Genomic DNA, 19,212 nt, shown 5'->3' with positions numbered 1-19,212 from the left:
GGGCGCCGCAAACGTCTTTCGCGCGAAAACGCCGCGCATGCGCCCGGCCGCCGCGCGCGCCCGCGGGGCGGAAGACGGCCGTTAGCACCGTTAGCGCCGCGGCCGGGGGGGCGGGGCGTCGCCCGGGGAGACAGGAAGCCGGCGGCGCCCGGCTGAGGCGGGTGGGGGGCGCGGCGCCTGTCGCGACAGAGCGGGGGGGCGGGGGGAGGACCGGGCCGGGCCGGGCCCTGTCAGGCGGCGGCGCCCTCTCGGCCGGCGGCAGCCTCTCCGCCCCCGGCGCCGCGGCAATGCGGCCCGCGGGCTGAGGGGGGCGGCGGCTGCCGGCGTGGGGGGCGGCGGGCGCGGCCGCTGAGGGCGCCTCGGGCTGAGGCGGCGGCGCGGCGGCGGCGGGCGGGCGCGGCGGCAGCGGTAAGTGCTCGGGGCGCTGCGGGCGGCGGCGAGGGACGGGCCTGGCCGGGTGGGCGGCGGCAGCAGCAGCAGCAGCAGCAGCAGCAGCAGCCCTCGCTGCTGAGGCTCGCGCTGTCCGCCGCGCCGCGCTGCTGCCGCTGCTGCTCTCGTGCGCTTCAGCCGTACCCGCCGCGCTGCCTTCGTTCCCGCTCAGCGTCCTCGTTAGGGGACCCCGCTGTGGCGCAGGCACCTCACACGCACCGGCTCGCCGCGCTGCCGGTTTGTGCGGGTTCCGTGGGGAGCACCAGAAGCAGTAAGAAAATGCAAACCGAAGTGATGCGGTTGCCTGAATCTCTCAGTAACCCCCTGCTTGGGCTCTTTCAGCCCTTTGTAACGTTCCGTGTAGGGTCTTGCTTGTGCCTAGCTAAGCTGCTTTCTCGTGGTGTTGGAGAATATATTTAAGGACTGATGTATTCTCTGTTATTTCCCCCCCATGCCTGGGGTTCCAGTGTGAAGGGGTTTGTCCAGATATTAGGGTGTTTGGACTGGGAAGTTTTGCAGACAAAGTGTCTCTTCCTTCAAATTCACTTAATGCTGATATTGCCACCATGGAGATGATGGGGGCAGCAGGCGACACTGAATGCAGAAATTAAAGAGTACTTTTACATGGAGCCTGGGGACACTTGGGATCGTCATACAAGACAATACGTCAGTGAAAGTACAGGAAATTAAAGATGCCACGCGTTTATTAACCCACTGAAGTCACACGTGGCAACTTTAATCAGCTAGCACAGATAATGCTTTGTAGCCAGCAAAATACTGTTGGGAGTGTACTGATAATTCATAGGGTTTTCAAGTGCTGGGTTTATATTTGAACTCTGTGAAGGGCATATCGGCAGCTCTACCTCACTTCAGTCGATGCCATTGGACATGATTTGATCCATATGAAGACACAGGATATCGGTCTGTTGGTTTGTATATAATGTATGTTGTTGTGCTTAAGTACTAAAAACTCCTTTGACATAATTGCCGTTTCCATTTTCTTAAATACTTTTTATTATTCACTTAATTGGAAAAAAGGGCTTAAGTCTTTCTTTGCATATATCTGATTTTAAATAAAATTATGATTGATATAGTCAGACCATCTGTGTAAAAAAAAAAAAAAGTACTCTGATTTTCTAGCATGCACCTTATCAAATAGTTTAAAAGCATAGCAGAAATGTAGGCCATTTCAGTGATGCCAACATTTAATTGCCTGCTGTGCACCTTATGTCTTCTCTTCCTCCCACTTACTTTGTTCATGCTGTATGACACTAGTCGCACATTGGATGAGCGTAGATCCCTTGGCATGTGCAGTTGCCTGAACTGTCAAGCACCAAAGAATCACCAGCATTTACACATCTTGAATAATCTGCAAGCGAAGGTAGTTTAATGGAGAGGATGCCGAAGCCAGAACTTAGAAGATTTTCCCGTACCACATAAGGAATTGAGAGAAGTCGTCAGTGCGCTGTCTTTGCCCAGAGGTGCTTTGTGAAGGTGGTGCACGTTCAGTTAGTTAATGGGAGCTATGTAGGGATGGAGTGTGTCTATTCTACATGTCGTATTCAGGGAATGTTATTAGCCTGTAATTATCCTATAGAATTTGTTACAGTCCTGTGATAAACTCAGTTTAACTTGGTCAGGTTTCAGGATTTTCACAGAAGTGGCAAAGGAACATCCCTGCAAGGCTCAAATTTCAAAGCAGGGGGATGTACGACTTTTTGTTTTTTCACTTCCTAAGGACTTGCAATTACTGCATCTGCAGATCTTTCATAATAACATTTCAGTTGGCTGACTGATTTTGACCAAATCTGGCAGAAGACAGAGTATTCTTCTGTGAATCTAGTGAAAATTGGTGGGTAGAATGAGCAATCAGACCTGAATGCAAGGCAGGAAGGAGAGCTCAGCGTTTATTGGCAGGGTGGGCAGTAGTGGAGTGGCATATAATCATGTATGTCTAGCTTGCTAATCAGTGTATGTGTAGCTTTTTAAAAAAATCACAGTGCATATTTTATTGATGAACTGTGATAGATTTATTGAGTCCATTGGAATTAATTGTTTACCACTGGGAATACAGGGTTCACATTTTGACAATCAATAATTTCCAAAAGTTAGTAATTTGAATGGGTGTCCCACATTGTCATCTGAATTAGGAATGTTTGTTTTGTTACATTAGTATTTTGCATAGTGCTTAATCTTCAGCCTTGTATTAAACTTGATTGATTAAACTTTTGATTCAAAAGCAAATTATGTTTTTTCATAGAAAATGCAAATAGACCATCTTATATTTCCAGATATGAAGAGAAATAATAACTTCATGTGATCTCTGCAAAAGGCATTTGCAGAAAGCAAAGTAGCAAGTTTTCTGCTTAGGCTGTGCTGGTTTCCATTTGTTTTAAATTTGTGTCTGGGACAAAGATAATGGATTTGGGATATGCAGTAATCTCAGTCTCTGAAATTCTTTATGGTTAAGCAAAGCAAGGTCACCAAAGACTAAAAATAAATGTACTTTGTTAGAGTTGGCATAATATTTATTTGTCACATACACAATATTTAGTTGAGTAAATAAATTTTGATTGAAGCACTCCTGTTATTTTTATTCTTTGTTATTTCTCATCTCCTGCCTTTCTCATTTCTCATGCATTTCCTCCTCCAGTTTCCAGACCTTCCAACAGTTAAAATTCTGCATGCTGTAGAATACTGAAGGAAATAGCGAGTCTCTATAGGACAGCCATTTTGAGTTATGTGCTCTTGATCTATTGTTTTCCTCCAAAGAGATCTTTGAATACATTATGTAGGTCCAGTACTAAATGTGCAAATGCATTTTGTCTCTTTTTTCTATATTTGTTGGAAGAAAATGTAATCTAAACTCGGGAAGAAAAAGATACAATTACATGCTAATGATAAGAAATTAGTTATTTTGATTTTGTTTTCATGGATCAATGGCTGCAGCATGTACTCAGCTGTTTCCTAATGAGATGACTGAGGTTATATGGGCTAGATCTCCCTTAGTTCTAATAATAATTGCCTGCTATGCACTATTTGTCTTCTTTTCTTCCCGCTTACTTTGTTCATGATCCATATATTGTGTTTTAAATCAAGATCATAATTTTTTAAGATGTGGGGAGGGCAAGGCAGAATCGTAAATTTAAAACACAATGGAAATGCGAAGAAGGAGAAGACGTGCTTATTAGAAGCGCTACCTTTGTTGACTCATTTGCTTAGTTTTGCATTTGCATGTTAAAAGAATCTGAAATTAACATGTTATCTGAAGAAAATGGGCAAGTAGCAGACAGTGAGGCTGAGGCAGCTTTCTAATGGGGTGTTTTTCAGACGCTCGAAGGATTGTTCGAGCTGCCCACTAGCGCAGCTGATCCACAGCTCTCACTCTTTATGTTACCATGCTTGGCACTTCAGCTCTTTCTCCTCTAGTTTCTTGCAATGCTTGTGCTGTACGCTAATGAGAACTCTTGAGTACTCTTCCACCATTTAGCAGTGTGCGGGGTATGCTTTGATTTTCGGCTGAGCTGTGCTGAAAATGGGTTGGCAGCAGACATGTGGACAAGGGTGCTAACACAGTCTCCTTCATAGACAGAGGTGTTTCTTGTCCTCACACCCTCTAACTTCTGCTGATCTCTGCTTCGGTGAGTTATCTTGAGGCCACGAGTGTAGTCTGCCAAAGCAGCGCCCCAGGATACCTCATTTATGTGTGCAAGTCCAAACCGGCACGGCTGCCATCCTCCTGCCTCATACCCTTCCAGAGCTGGGACCAGCGCCAGCCCCTCTCCCCATTCCCATTCACTGCAGCCGCTACCAGGGATTCACTCTGCCTGCAAGAGGTGAGCTGCGGCTCTAGCTGGAGTACAGGAAGGGGTTCAGTAACCCCCAAAGCTCTGAGGAAAAAGGAAGAATGTCCCATTCTTAGGTAAATTATTTTTGCCAGCAAGGTGCAGGCAGTACTTGGCTGTCACAAATTATGGATGGAGAAAATGTAAAGGGTGTACTTGGCCATGATTTTTTTTTTTGGAAATATTTCTGTGAAGAGCTATTGCACCCACCCTTCAATGCCTTTTGGTCTGTGGTTCTGCCTGTGGGTCTCCCTGACAAACTGCCATCGTGCTCTTCACCCTAATTGTCCGCTCAGTTGTGATCTTGTACCTTCAGGGTCTGTCTGGTCTGGTCTGGTCTGGTGCTTTGATACTCGATACGGACAAGCACTTAGGTGCTGTCCGCCCCTGTCCCCTACAGACACCACAGACAGGGAGCAGTGCCCTCCACGCTGTCCCCCACAGCGACCGCAGAGATGGCGCGGTGCCCTCCACACCCATTCCCTACAGACAGCGGGCATGAGATGACACATTTTCTTGCGGTTAAATCACAGGAAAATCATACTTACAAAACCCAGGTTCATTCTTCAGACTAGGCTGGTTCGGTCAATAATTCTGAGCTAAGGAGTGGTCTTGGCAAGATTACGCTGGTTACCTTCTCTCCATCTAAAGCTATTGGGTTTTGTTTTCCTAATGAGGCACCTGAAGTTGCCTGTTCCCAAGGCGTGTGGCTTCGCAGGCTTGCTAATACATCTCAAATGTTCAACTTTGTGAACAACAAGTGGAATGTTTCATGCCGACTTTGCGTATGACTTTCTTTGCTGAGATCATTTTAAGCTTTTCTATTTGATATCTGCTTAGTCTTTCTGTTTAGACATCTGGACAAAGATGTAGATGACAGAGAGGGGTGTTTTCCCACTCTAGCTTGTGATTAAGTCTTCAATAGCACATAAAGTCTGAATGTACTTTTTTGCTGGGGCACAGTGATACCGGTAGAGGACAGGAAAGGTTGCCTCTCCCCTGCCGCGACTTCCTTTGGAAGGGCTCTTTGCGCAGATGGTGGAGGGCAGTGCAGAGAGCAAAGTGATCCTGCTGCTGCTGCTACGCCTTGTGTTAAACTGAGCCGGTGCTGCGATATTGGGCCTTGCGACAATGACGGCACTCGGTGCGGGGCTGGAGGGAAGTAAGGACACCTGAGGGCTCCCTGGGGGCACGGTGGTCACCACACAGGCCTTCACGTGGCCGACACAGCAGACGCTAAGGAGCATTTGTGCTGGTGAAGGCCAGCACCTTGAGCGCTGCTGTGTCCTAGGCGGAGATTTCTTGCTGGCCTTGGGAGGCGGATGCTGCCGTCCTGACACACGCAGCTCCCCGCGTGCTGCTGTGCGCGTCTCGGTGGTGTGCACGGATCACAGGCGCCGAGGGAGAGCTCACGCTGTGCATGCAGGGTGAAATGGGCCTTCAGTCGGAGGCAGAAGGGGGGAGCTTTCGTTGCTGTGTTTTTAAATCCACCCTTCCCGTGCCCGCATTGCCTGCCATTAGGAGGTCTGGTTAGTAGTTTGGACAAGCCCTTCTAAATTTTCTTCTTTTTTAAAAAAATTGAATTTGGTTTGAGAAATAAATCTGGTGCAATGTCAATCACTGGAAATAAAAATATGCAAAAAGAAGAGGGAATTTTTAACACCATCAAAATATTGTTCAAAAATTTGTTCTTTATTGCTATACTAACTGTGCTGATTAGGCAGGCATACGCTATATTTCCCTATGTTGCTGCCTGTTAATTTACAAACAAGGTTATCATCTCTGCCTGCCAAATTTCTTCTGTAATCTTGTAACGTAAGCAAACAAGTAAAAATAAACATAATTAATAATTACAGAGTATTTACTGTCCAAAAGCTTCAGCAAGAGAACTTTCTCAGTAGAATATGAATATAATAGAATATATTGTATATTCTATACTATACATAGTAAGAACGTATGTCATTTTCAAAAATTAAGGACTAACGTTAAGCTACCTAGCTGGCTTTTTAAGCAGATCCAAATGGCCTTTCAAAGGTGTCTAGCAATAACTCACCGGAAATTTAAAATCAAACCAAGAAAAACCAAGAAACCAAGAAAAAATCTAGTAGCCTGGCTCATGAAAATAGCTTGTAAACACTCACAGCATTTAAATACTAATGAATCTCTCACTGTTGATTAAATAAAAATAACAGTGCATCCTTTTGTTCTGTTTTCTTAAGATCAGGAAGTTTCTCTGAGGAAATGGATATGTCTTCTCAAAAATACCCAGTCAAAAAACGAGTGAAAATCCATCCCAACACAGTAACAGTGAAATATACTTCTCATTATCCCCAACCAGGAGAAGAGGGAGATGAGGATGGTAATGAAGATACTGGAGTATTTATGGAGGAGAATCCTAAGAAAAGATTACTGAATGATGGGAAAAAGAGAGAAAGGACCTTTTTTGGTACAATAGACACCCAGCTTCAGTCAGCACAACTGCCAAAATGCAATGACACTGGGCAGTTCCAAAATTTTCCTGAAGGAAGTATCCTGCAGTCGAGAAAAACTTGGGTAGTCCTTTTTGGATCTGCTGTGGCTCACGGATGTGTGGCTCTAATAACAAGATTAATTTCCGATCGTTCCAAAGTGCCATCCCTAGAGTTAATTTTCATCCGTTCAGTCTTACAGGTGCTGTCTGTTACAGTCGTGTGTTATTACCATGAGCCTCCCTTCGGCCCCAAAGGGTACAGACTGCGGCTCTTCTTCTATGGCGTCTGCAACGTTATCTCCATCACCTGCGCTTATACTGCCTTCTCTATAGTTCCCCCCAGTAATGGGACCATCATGTGGAGGGCTACCACTACGGTGTTCAGTGCCATTTTGGCTTTTTTACTACTAGATGAAGGAATGGCCTACATAGACATAGTTACTGTAGTTGGCAGCGTGTTTGGTGTTTGTCTGGTCATGATCCCCAACATTGTGAGTGAGGAAAACTCTTTGCTGAGCACCTGGAAGGAAGCTTTTGGCTATACCATGACCGTGATGGCAGGTTTGACCACTGCGCTCTCCATGATAGTCTACAGGTCGATCAAAGATAATATCAGCATGTGGACGGCACTGTTCACCTTTAGTTGGACGGGAACAGCGTGGGGAGCGTCCACCATGTTTTTCCTTCAAGAGCCAATCGTCCCACTGGATGGAGAAACCTGGAGCTATCTCCTTGCCATCTGCCTGTGCTCCACAGCTGCCTTCCTGGGGGTCTACTACGCCCTCAGCAAGTTCCACCCCGCTCTGGTCAGCACTGTACAGCACTTGGAGATAGTCATCGCCATGGTCCTGCAGCTCATTGTGCTGCGAATCTTTCCAAGTGCTTATGATCTTCTCGGTGGAGCAGTTATTTTGGTTAGTGTTTTTTTCCTTGCGTGTCATAAATTGACCTGGAAGAATTTAGGAAGACAAGATTACCAAGAGATTCTGGATTCTTCCATTAAATGAATTCCACTTTTGCTGTCCGATCCTGGTGTGTGGCCCTGTGACAGTAATATTTCAACTCTGTCTGTTCTAGAGTAGTCGTCGGGTTCTGTCTCTACTGTTTAAATTCACAGCTGATGTAGCAATGTTGGTATTTCCAGAGTTGCATGACAGGTGAATTTGTTCTAGTGTGTAAAATCCCTGACGTTTTTTGACATATGAGAAAAGTATATATGTCTCCAGCATGTAGGGTATGTGAGCAGAAGCGTAGGCTGGCCTACAAAAGTGCAGGCCAGGTCGTAGGCAGTTGCCTGCTCACCTTCCCTGGATAAGACAACACAGAGACAGGGGGGTTCACTAGTGACTCTCATTCTCATGTACTGTGATAGTAGGAAAATGAACAGTGAAAGCATTAAAACAGTGAACCAGAGTATTTAAATCCCATGTAACACTTCCTCTGTGTTGACTGTAGTATTTTAAATGAAGTAATGCTAATATTTCTGTGGTTTTAACTTGCATTTCCTGTGTGTATGCAAAGAAAAGAATAAATCAGTAAAGCTTTCTGTGCTCTTTGGTTAAATTTCTATCTGAATCTAGATCGCCTGCAGGGGAAAAAGCTCCAAAAACTGGAACTCTGGCTGAAGGACAGTTGACCACAGCTGTGAGAGAAAGGTCCCTGAGAACTGGAAGATCTAGCAGGCAGCCCGCCGTCACCTGTGCGGACCGCATGAGGACTGCTCTGCCAGCAATCCCGCGCAGGCTGCGTCGTGCTGTGTGGAGCACTAGGTAGGAGGAGCTCGTGCAAAACAGAAGCAAAGATCCCTTCTAATAATAGATGGCAAGGACACTGGCTTCAGCCACTTTCCCTAGAGTGGTTGGAAAAGTCCCCACTTGGTCTTGATGGAGATGTTTTGTTTTAAATTCAGAGTAGGATCACAGACAGGTTTAAAGGAGCCCAGAATTTGAAAAGGGCTAACAGGATTGTCAAAACAGGCTTGAGAGGACTTTCCCTAAAGATTCTTTCCAATGCAAAAAATAGTAGTTTCCTATAAAACTCTTAAAAACACCATCTACCAGATGCTTAAAATAATTTGCTGTAACAAACCTCTGGACAGGAATAAGCATGAGGCTAATTTCTCTCCTCCACATTAGACCTGTCATCATAATTAGAGGAAGGAGACAGCTAAAAAGAAATATGATTGTCTCCACTCTCCATTATCAGGAATGTTTTCCTTTTGCTGAAGACTCTGTAGTGCTCCAAAATACTCATCTGCAACCTTGATTTGCCCACGATGGCAGTTGCAAAGTGGAAAAAAGTTCCAGAATATTTCTCTTTACTGCTTTTCATCCAATAAAAATGAAATAGAGACCCCTCCAGCTTGAGCCCTCTAGGCACCTCATGAGAAACAAAGGGGAAAGTACCCCGTTTACATCAGCCCAGGAAATGCTAAGCCCAGGCCCAGGAGGGCTGTGCACGCAGAGGGCACAGGCTGTTGGCTCTAGCAGCATGTACCTGCAGAAGGGCCCTGGGGGATCTACCAGGGCACTGGCAAAGAAGAGCCCTGCTTTACCCCACAGCCGCGTTACAGACCCAACCCTATTTCCAGAAGGCAGAGAGAGGAGGAAGGCAGGCTCCATTGCTGGTAGGTTGTTTTTCAAGGAGGGAACGGGGAAAGCAGCAGCTCCTCCAACTTTCTCTGGGGATAAAGAGTGTCTGTCCCTACCTGGGAAAGGACAGCCAGAGGTGGGGCTGTACAACATCAAAGATGTTGTTTCAGCCATCTGATCTAAGTACAGTACCTACAGCCGGACCGGGTTGGATGTAGGGTACCAGGGAGCTCATATATGCCATGATAAAGACATAGATCTATGGGGAGAGGAAGTTCTAGCTATACAGATAAATAAAGCTTATCCAGAGAGCTGTGTGTCTGTAGGGGGAGACAGGCAGTTGGGCACTTTGAGGGAGACAGGTATGTAGGCAGGTAGAGAATTAAGCAGGTAGATAGGCGAGTGGGTACCTAGGGAAGTGGATGGATAGGCAGGTGCATGGGGAGGTAGGCAGGGAGAGAAGGGGCGGAGGAGCGGGTGATAGGGCAGAGGGGTAAGCAGGCTGACATGTGGGTGGGTAGACAGACATAGCTATGGCAAGGCGGGCACACAGACGACGTGTGCCGTGTATCTTGGGAGAGGGCTGCCCTAGGAGCAGGGACAGAAGCATAAGCCCATCTGCTGGCTGTCTTTTCCCTGCCCCTGACTCAGCAGTGAGCTCACTCGCTGCTGAATTTACACTCCCTCAAGGAAAGACTCACACCATTGGATAATGTGATTGAATTCAAGAAAATTATCACAGAAATCCTAAGGAACTCCATTGCAAAGATTAATTGTCATTGGATGATGATCAACAGACTTGGAGGCACGTGACTGCAGTTAGAGAGTCAAAGAATTAATGTCCTTGCAAAGGAAAAAAAAAAGGGTGGAAGTTTATCCAGACTGTGCCAGGATCTGGAGGCGTATGTAGAGTCTGACAGGGCATCGGACGCTCCAGGGTTGTTCATATCTCATTTGCACGGCTCGCCGTCCTGAGACCTTTCACCACCCAGTCTTGTAGCTGGACCATCTCCAAAATGCTACAGAGTTGAAAGAAAGCTGTTCAGTTTTACAGACAGGCAGAGGGGCAGAGGAATAATGCAGGCCTCTGTCAGGCCAAGCAGCTTTGGGTGTGCTTCTGACAAGGCTTCAGGGATCTCTGATGTGATGTGCAACGTGACCCACGTCCTTTGTGGCCCCCAGGGGCACCCACACAGCTGGTCTCCCTGGGGCTGAGTCCTCCTCATCCTGCCGTCCTCTTCTCTCCCCCCGGCCCCTGCGCTTCCCCCTCCGCCATACACAGCGCTGCCTCTCGCAGAGCCCGTTGAGCTGGTGGGGAGATGCAGCTGCAACGGCAGTGAGAAGGGCCCTCTGGCACTGTGGCTGTGACCTGCCAGCCTCTCCCTCCCCAACCACAGCTCCATTTGTACCCTCAGCCTTCGCCAGGATGAGTCTTAGGGATTAGCTCGGGGCTGCTGGGAGGCAGTGGGAGTATGGGTCTAACCCAGGTCATCCTCCTGCCAGGAGAAATTAAGCACTCACAGCTCTGGGGTTGGGATCCCTGACTGGGCAAGGGGGTTGCTGCCACACAAGTATCCCAGGCCCTGGCTAGAGCTGGCACTTACTCCTCTGGCAGTAACTTCAGCAGGTTTGGTTCTTTCTGCTTCTCTGTGGATTTAGGATTCTCATCCTTTTCCCCCTTCTGCTTAATCTTCTCCTTCAGCCCTTCGTCATATGCCTTTCTCTTGATGGGGGTGGGCGTGCTCTCCCCAAGAGAGTGGGGTTTCTGCAGGGCAGAGAGACTGTTACGCTCAGCACCGCAGCTCGGCAGTGCCGCCTTCCCCGCCGCAGACCCCGTGGGCGACTGGCAAGAGACGCTGCAGTAGCAGCTGGACAACCGAAAGCGTCACCTCACCACAGTCCCTGGCGGTGGGGTGGGGGGGTCTGGCCAGGGTTGCACTGCACTTCCCAGGCAGCCGTCCTGCGCCAGGGCAGGCAACTGCCTTGTGTGGGAGCTAAAAGGAATTCTCCAGTGGGGTCTGGCAAGCCAGACCAACCGATCCTAACGATCCCTTTGGCCTCCAGTTGCAACATGAGCATTAGTGTTCGTGACTCCCACTTGCTTCTCCAACAGCTGACACCCTCGAAATATAATTTGATCATGAGGAGATCCAGTTTCAGATGTTTCCTTGCCTGCCCTGTATACTTCTGGACATCACGTCTCCAGCTTTGACAAGGAAGTGACCAGGCTGGGAATTCATTTTTCATCTCAGAAAAGGTTTCTTACCAAATGTTCTGTGCTCTGTAAAAGCTTCCTCCATCTTTTGAGATCAGCCACCCCTGGAGTATAGCCATATTCTTCCTCTGGAACCACTTTTTCTAAAAGAGGTTTCAACTGTTATGCAAGAAAAAAAAACAGATTGCATCTGAGACTGAAGTGTGAGCAGTGGAGATATCAGTGAACAGCCTAACAGGCATCTAGTGACTGTGAAGCCATTCTCAGGACAGTCAGCCCTAAATTCTTTTTTTCCAACCCACAGAAACATTAAAGGCTTAGTCTCCTGTCCACTGGAGGCAATATTTTTTTAAGTCAGTGTGCTTGGGTCCTAGCGCTTTAGTTAAAAATTCGATTGACAAAACCCTCCAGGGCTTATGATTACAAATAGTCCTCCTGGTCATGCTAACATATAGCTAGTAAAGAGAAAGACCAGCCGGAGCTGTGTCCCTGCAGGCAGTCTGGATAGGACAAGCTCAAGCCATTCGGCTGGGAAAGCTCGTGTCCAGCTTCCAGCGGGGGCACCACAGGCGGAAGCTGCCTCGGCTCAAGGCAGGGGTGATCCCCCACGTCGTCCCCCCAGCAGACTGAGTTCGTCCTGCGGCACACGTGGCAGGCAGCTGCCAGCACCCCGCTGCCTCGCAGCAGCAGTGCTGCTGCGGCTTGGGGACTTGAGATACCTTCAAACCATGGTCCCCAGCTGAGAAAAAGGCTATTTTTCCACGTGCTTTAAAATGCTGCCAGTACCTTGGCCATCCGCTGCTCTTCCTTCTCTCTCCTAGCTAGCATGGCTGCCAGGTCTGCTCTTTCTCTCTGGCGCCTGTCTTCGTCCCAGGTTGCCCAGCGGTTTTTTCGGTCCCACGGGGTAGGCAGGTACCGTACCTCCTGGAGGGCCACAGACACACACGGGTATGCAAGATCAGCTTCCTCTGCTGGGCTTGGTCTCTCTCTCACCCTCTCTCCTGCCTCTTGCCTTGAGCCCTTCTGGCAGCGATGTTTAGCTCCTAGGCTGTTACAAGCCCAGCAGAATGGTCACCCTCTTCTGAGCAATCACCTAAATAATCAATGACCTGAAAAGAAACTCTGTTTTCAATCCCACAGAAGCCTAACAGGTAACGTTTCTGTGAAAACCAGTGCCCAATACATCTGTTTCATGAGGCCACAGAAATACATCATACACTGCAAAAAAAGAGACAGTTCATCTTTTCAAGTAACATTCAAAAGGAGGAATTTAATGTTCACATGAAAACACACTAAAGGGTCTTTTAAGACTCAATGTCCATGACTGCTTTTCTGCAATTAACTGCAACACAGTAATTGCACCAATCCCTGTCGTGCAACCCCTACCTTTTGTGCTCTGTTGTGACCTTCATTAACAGTTCGAGGTTGTTCTTCAGGAGTGTGTTTGCTCTCAGCTTTCTCGTCCTTCTGGGACCTCTCTGGCATTGCTGGCGGCTGGCTAAAAAGACACACCTGGATGAGTCTGAGCACACGATGGGTTAGTTCTGCATCGTGTCCTCACCAGCCGTGTGCCTGCTTGTGCAGCAGAGGCAGCTCTGCTGGAGAGCCATGGGCAGTCTGACTGCTGCGCTCAAATAAAAAGGGAACCAAAGGTCCTGAGCTGTGACATTCAGGTGTGGCACGATGTTCCCCAAGGGCAAGCCAGGATGCCCAGATCAGAGCCCTCTTCTTATGGACCAAGGAGAGTCATATTGTTGCTTAAATGACAGGCTGTGGGACATCCTGTCACCCCCTCCTGGCCACTGCATTGAAGACTGTGAGGTGAGCAAAAAGCTGTGTGATCAGGGATAGAAAATGGACTATTACAGGGGGAGACTGTCAAAGGAGAAAGTGACTGAGTCCTGCCATTCCTCCATCTTCAGCGTGTCTCTTGAGCCTGCCACAAAAGCAGCTCTGGTATAAAAGAGGAGGCTTCTTGTGAACGAAATGAACCCTAAACAAACAGTGAAAACAGACCCTGCTCTGCCTCCTTGGACAGGACAGTTGCCCTGTGGAGCAGCATCCTTGGGGAGACCTCAGGTGTGTTTGATCCTCTTGGAGTCAGCTCTCCTTCCCCACAGGAGCAGTCCAGCGCATGGACCAGTGCTCAGACGCCAAAGTTGTCAAGCAGCAGTTAGGAGAGCCCTTGGACCCCTGCTCCTGCTCATGAAACTGCAACAGCTTGATGGAAGTAAGCACCTTTCCCATCAAATAAAGAGACAACACAAGAGTCCCACAAACCAGGTACCCACTCGCCATGCAGTAAGAACATGCACCTCCCTGGGAGCCATGTGGACACCTCTCCACAATAATACATCCAGGGAGCCCAAAGTCCACAAGGACTCACCCACGAGCACAAGAGCACAGCGTCCCCCTCCACTGTTTCGCCAAGAGACCCACCTGACAGAAGGCTCTTTTCTCTCCTCCCTTTTTTGCTCTGTTAGCTTGATTGAAGAAATCCTCTCCTGGCCAAGGAGGTGCTTTCCAAAGAGGCTCGCTGCAAGCAGGAACCAGGCAGCCTCAGCAGAGCAGCGCATTTGTGGTGATTCAAACAAGGACATGCAGACCTGCTCAGGCCTCTTCTGAAAATGCCCGAGACAGCAGCTCTGCTTCCCTAGTGGTCTTGTCTCCTAGGGGGCCCCGGACCCTTTCTGACACTGGCTCTCATCCAGCCCTTCATTTCTGCAGTGCAAACTTATTCTCTGCAGTATTGTTTATTGACTGCTTTCCTCACCCTTATTCTGCAATGGGGAGCTGGTTAGGAGACGTTGGTGACCCAAGAGAATCTGGAATTTGGAGTTATAATTTCACAGGAAGAGAGCAGTTTCTTGGATCTTTGTCCTGACGGCACGTCTACAGACGTGCTCCTTTGGCACACTGCACTCACAGACATGCTTTTGGTGAAGCTGATGAGTCATTAAGAGAGAAGAACTGGAATTCTGACTTCCAAAATGAAATTAAGCTTTGATGCAGCTTAGATTCAGATGATTCTTCTCATCAGATTAAAAGAAATTGGTTCCATGAACTATGGCCAACCCCTCCATTTCTTACAGCTCAAGGTAGGATGGATGTGCTATTCAGTTTGCAGAGGGATTTTCTCTGCTTGTGACACTGGAGCTCAGTGGGTAGGAGTAACTCAGAGGAATCAACTGCCTGTGGAGTGCTGGGCTGTCCCGAGATCTTGTTGCCTAAGGAGTCACTGCAAATTGGCCATCAAGGGTAAAGAGAGTCACAAGAGGCACGTTTGGCTGTACCGCGCATTGCATTGCAACCTCAGCTCTCATCCCCCAGCAGAACAGATGAAAGGAAAATCTACCGCTCTCTGTCAGGAGCCAGCTCTTACTTTACCTTTTCCGGCAATCTTCTCATCAACCGTTTCTTTCCCCACCTTCTTTCCCTGGCTGGGCTTTACAATTCTTTTTCTGGGAGTTTTCCAGAATGGTGGTCTACGCACTCTCTTTATCTCCAGCCTGGAAACGAGAAGAAGCACCACTTGGAATAAAGGGCGCCACGTTCCCTTTGCAGCTTGCGCTAATCATCAGGGCACAGAGGTGTGCTGGAGCTTCTCTAAAGGCCACAGCACAGGCAGCATCCTCAGGGCCGAGGAGTCTCCGTCAGTCTGTTCCAGCGCATTGCCAGCCTTTTGGGGAGAAAATTTACCCTAACACAAATCCTCTTTGGGGATCATCTGTCGTCTTTTAGTACGAGTGCACACAGGGAACAGACTCTTGTCTTTTTTCCTCTACTTTTCCAAGATCGTTTTGACAGAGCTCTGCAGAGCCTCATGGACAGAGGCTTCCGCTTTGAGAAGTCGCCCCCATCATTTACTCAGGTCTCACAGAAGATAGGGAAATGTCACAAATGGATGACTTGTATGGATCTGGTCTTTGATCCACCTTCTGAGAGATGCTCTCCATACTCCATCCACACATCCTCCAACCTCAGCACACAGGGAACATCCCCATCGCCACCACACAGGGACTAAGAGTCTGTTCAATGGGTCAGCCTCAGGTGACAAAAGCAAACATACTCACCTTGGAAACATGAAGATACCTGCATCGCTGTCATCGCTCTGAGGAACAATGGCTTTCCTGTCCATTATGACCGAATCCTTTGTCACTGGATCCTGCAACGGTGACAGCGACATGTGAGATGGTGCCAAGGACGTAATCTTTCTGCTCACAGCAGCAGGCAGCCTTTCCGCTGCTCAGGGATGGAGTGGCCCCTCTGCAACCCTTTAACTCAGGACTTTTTCATCAGCACCAAAGCCTCGTTCTAACGAGGAGGTGCTGCACAGCAAGGAGTTGATAGTGGGTAATAAGCTGCCAGGCTTTTTGCAAAGGCAAGAAGCAAGATGGTCAGCCAGGAGAGCTAATGGAGAAACCCTCCGAGGCCAGTGCAGGGGAAGGCGGTGGATTAGCCAGGTTTGACCCAGGGTGGCTCTTCCGAGCGTCACTGACACACTGAGCAGTGGGAAGAGCTCTATACAGACAGTGTTGTAGCCCACAGGTCTGCACAGGTCACACCCGGCCAAGGGAGACCAGTTCACAAACGCTGTGAGAGCATTTCTAAGGATTTCAAATGCAGAGAAGTAGTAGGAAACCAAAAAACTTACACGGAGAAGAGCTTCTGCCAGGGTCCCAGTCTGATCTAGAGTTTCAAGGAACTCTTTGTAAAATCTCATCCGCACTCTGTTTTCTCGGATAACAAGAACACCAACGTCTCTGAAAACAAAGTCCACGTCGCATGCGCATTCAAGAAGGCGAGACAGACAGATCAGGGTCTCCTCCATGCACCGCTCCACGGTCCTCTTGCGAAAGAAGGGCTCCAAGCGCATCTTGTGGTGGTACACCGGCAGAATCATCACGTCCCCTGGGGCACCCCAAGAGAGCAGGAGTCACTTAACCCACCACAGAGCGGACTAACGGGAAATTGGGGCAGCTCCAGGCTCACAGGCAATTTGTTGCTGCACTGCTGGCATCATCAGTGCCACACTACAGCTGCAGGATTGGCAGCATCGACTAGAAACCAGCGCTAACTTGATCACCAGGGGTGTTTCGTACCAGCTATTGCCTCCAGCTCTGTTTTGAGGCTGTCTCCAACTGATGCCAGCCCACTTTGAACTAGACTGAGTCTATAAAAGCCAGTCTGATCTCTGGTGTTTCCCTGCGGATGGCCCGATGTGACATAAATATGGATCAGCTTTAAATTGCCATTAGCCAGCAGTCACCACAACACCGACCAGGCATGAGTGGCACAGAGCTACTCATTAAAGCCTTTCAAAGAGAGGGAGTTTAATTTTAAGGAGTGTTATTAAAAACTTATTCTGAAAGGGTCCTTCTTAGACACTGCTGTTTGGTGGGCTGCTTGGTTTGGATGAGCCGAAATTGTTCACGGATGTTAGGAAGGAAATCTGTGCTTGTAACCATCACCTAGGAGCAGCTCCTAGCACCCAGCCCTGAGGTGGCCCAGGGGGAAGCCAGGGTTTTCATCACTCCTTACCAGGAATGTCTCTGTTAGTGTATCTGATCTGGTGAACCACTGCAACAGTCGTGGATAGATTAAATACAGGTCTCTGAACAGGAAGAAGGTCATTGTTCCTTGTCGGTAAATATTGTCTAACAACGAAAAATGTCCCGAGTCCATTGATTTTCACCCCCTAAAAACAGAACAAAAAGAAAAAAGAAATCACAGTACTTTTTCAGATGGAAAACCCGATCCATCGCACTCAGTGGCCAAGGACCTGCTGAAGCCATCAGGGCTGGTGGGGAGGAACAGGGTGCAAGCCCTACCCTGTTCAGGAGTAGGTGTCGTTGAATGTACTCAGCCACACCGTTCCAGATACCGACAACATCTGGAAAGCAAGCGAGAGGCAGGTCATGCTCTGCATCAGTGAGCTCACACCGCTGACTACTGACGTGGCGGGGTAATCACCTCCCCAGCCCTCCAGACAGAGGTGCAGCATTGGGTCTTGGACTTCCAACTGCCAGTTTTCTTGAGAGCCCAGTCACGGTCTGGAGCTGAAACAGAGACCTGAGATGTGTTTTGGCCAAGGGGATCCTGTGGCTGATACCCAAAATGGGAAGGTATTTGGAGTTCAGAGCTATGCTGCCAGTTGGGAGGTGCAAGAAGTTGCAGTGGGAAGAGCCCAGAGGCAGTGACTGGGATCCCAGCAGAGACAGAAATTGCAGTGGATGAAAATTCAAAGGCTTCATGCCTATCATCGGGCTCCCAAGGAGTCTCTCTGCAGCCCAGCAGGAGCTGCAGGACACCTTTACCTTCTGGAAACAGGCTCAAGAGATGCCCACACCTCTGTATGTTCAGCCCCTGCACACACAGCCTGGACACTGCCAGCCAAGCAGCTCCAGCTCCTTCCCCCAGCCTGGAGCTCAGCGTGGGCAAGTTCTCTCCTCGAGGCAAGCGTGAGCCCCGGGCACCAGAGCCTTCTTCTGGGTGGTGCCACGGCAAGGCCTTACCCTCCTGCTGCAGCTCCGTGAGCATCGGGTACTGGTGCAGCCGGTACCGCCTGTAGAGAGCATCCCAGCGTGTCGCCATCACCGCCTCACTCTCCCTTGCTCAGGGATGGCGCCTGTAGCTGACAGTGACCAGGGACCCCCCTCTCCTCCTGCCCCGACCACCCCCAGCAGGCCCCAGTCCTGCCGCCCTGCTCCCGTTCTGCAGCCCCACCAGCGTGCTGTGGGGAGGACCTGTGCTCGCCCAGGCCGTGCGGGACACGTGGAGAGGGCTGGTGGCACTGCAGACCAGGGAGCCATCACCACGGCAAGGGAACATCCCATTGTGACCCCCATCGGGCGACAGCCCCATATGACACAAGGGGAGCCCTGGGGTTACTGCCGCTCAGTGTCACCAACACGGGGTGACCGTGCTGCTTTGGGAAACCGTGCCTGCCCTGGCCCTGGCCCTGGTTGGAGTGCCTGGCTCAGGAATGTCACTGCACCAGAAGAGCCCCTCTGCTGCTTAGGGCGACTGGCACAGGCTCTAATTCTGTTATTTTATTGCAACTCTGCTTTTCTAGCTCCGAGGGCAAGATAAGCAATGCTGAGCGCACAACAAAAACGGTGGTGGTGGTGGGCAGAGCTTCTCCGCCCTCACTGCCAAGGAGGTGTGTGAAACACCAGGGCCCAAGGGCAGGGGCATGATGGCACCTTATCTGCAAGGAAGCAACTAGAGTTAGCACATCAGTCCTCAGCAGGGAGCAGGACCTGTCCAAACCCACTGGGTTACCCTTCCCTCTCCCTCCTCCCCTTGCTTTTAGCTTTCAGTTTGGCATCATGTATAAACCCGAATCACAGGCTCTCGATCTGCGTGTAAATGAACCCCCTGCACCGCATCAGCAGAAGAGATGGAGACTCAAGGACAGAAATCCTGCCAGCAAAGGCACAGCTGCCTGTTCTTGTCTGACAAAACCACCCGGACCATCTCTAATGCAGGTGCCATTTGAGCTGGAAGGAAAGGCTCCAGATCTCAGGATCTCTCCCACAAGGTGGGTCTGGCTCTGTCCCACATGCCAGCCAGGGGCTGCAGACATCTCCCCACTCCAGCTGACCTGGATCCTGCCCAGAGCCTCTATTCTGAGGCATGAACATTTTCTGAAGGAAGAAG

The 19,212-nt window shown here is 49.2% G+C and overlaps 2 protein-coding genes across 7 annotated transcripts; one reads left to right on the top strand and one right to left on the bottom strand.

Annotated features, from left to right (window-relative positions):
* The first annotated feature begins 111 nt into the window (after nucleotides 1–111).
* SLC35G2 (solute carrier family 35 member G2) lies at nucleotides 112–8,290 on the top strand. 5 transcript variants are annotated; one of them, XM_064517039.1, is made up of 2 exons: nucleotides 112–408; nucleotides 6,494–8,290. In XM_064517039.1, the coding sequence occupies exon 2, from the start codon at nucleotides 6,516–6,518 to the stop codon at nucleotides 7,749–7,751; it is 1,236 nt and encodes a 411-aa protein (XP_064373109.1). In that variant the 5' UTR covers nucleotides 112–408; nucleotides 6,494–6,515; the 3' UTR covers nucleotides 7,752–8,290. The 5 variants fall into 5 exon arrangements, with proteins under 5 accessions (XP_064373109.1, XP_064373110.1, XP_025956366.1 ...); XM_064517040.1 differs by lacking the exon at nucleotides 112–408 and adding an exon at nucleotides 680–700; XM_026100581.2 differs by lacking the exon at nucleotides 112–408 and adding an exon at nucleotides 709–1,350.
* A 1,750-nt stretch (nucleotides 8,291–10,040) lies between these two features.
* LOC112983445 (coiled-coil domain-containing protein 81-like) lies at nucleotides 10,041–19,160 on the bottom strand. Of its 2 annotated transcripts, XM_026100557.2 has the most exons (12): nucleotides 17,524–19,160; nucleotides 17,382–17,443; nucleotides 17,092–17,248; nucleotides 16,205–16,461; nucleotides 15,624–15,715; nucleotides 14,938–15,059; nucleotides 13,990–14,086; nucleotides 12,937–13,048; nucleotides 12,337–12,474; nucleotides 11,602–11,709; nucleotides 10,940–11,100; nucleotides 10,041–10,354 (listed from the first exon to the last, which is right to left on the bottom strand). In XM_026100557.2, the coding sequence occupies exons 1-12, from the start codon at nucleotides 17,552–17,554 to the stop codon at nucleotides 10,279–10,281; spliced, it is 1,413 nt and encodes a 470-aa protein (XP_025956342.2). In that variant the 5' UTR covers nucleotides 17,555–19,160; the 3' UTR covers nucleotides 10,041–10,278. The 2 variants fall into 2 exon arrangements, with proteins under 2 accessions (XP_025956342.2, XP_064373108.1); XM_064517038.1 differs by lacking the exon at nucleotides 10,940–11,100.
* Nucleotides 19,161–19,212: the final 52 nt, after the last annotated feature.

This window comes from Dromaius novaehollandiae, chromosome 9 (genome assembly GCF_036370855.1).
Source record: "Dromaius novaehollandiae isolate bDroNov1 chromosome 9, bDroNov1.hap1, whole genome shotgun sequence".
In the NCBI taxonomy this organism is placed as follows: Eukaryota; Metazoa; Chordata; class Aves; order Casuariiformes; family Dromaiidae; genus Dromaius; species Dromaius novaehollandiae.
The sequence above is the reverse complement of the archived record's forward strand: the minus strand, read 5'-3'. Positions and strand labels throughout refer to the sequence as shown.

Bases quoted from the DNA above. Each gene is read 5' to 3' on its own strand.
- SLC35G2 (XM_064517039.1), top strand. From the start codon at position 6,516: ATGGATATGTCTTCTCAAAAATACCCAGTCAAAAAACGAGTGAAAATC.
- LOC112983445 (XM_026100557.2), bottom strand. From the start codon at position 17,554: ATGCTGCACCTCTGTCTGGAGGGCTGGGGAG. The intron at 12,475-12,936 runs GTAGGGGTTGCA...GTGGCCCTCCAG, and splicing joins GTCACAACAGAGCACAAAAG to GAGGTACGGTACCTGCCTAC. The intron at 11,101-11,601 runs GTAAGAAACCTT...TCTGCCCTGCAG, and splicing joins TACAGAGCACAGAACATTTG to AAACCCCACTCTCTTGGGGA.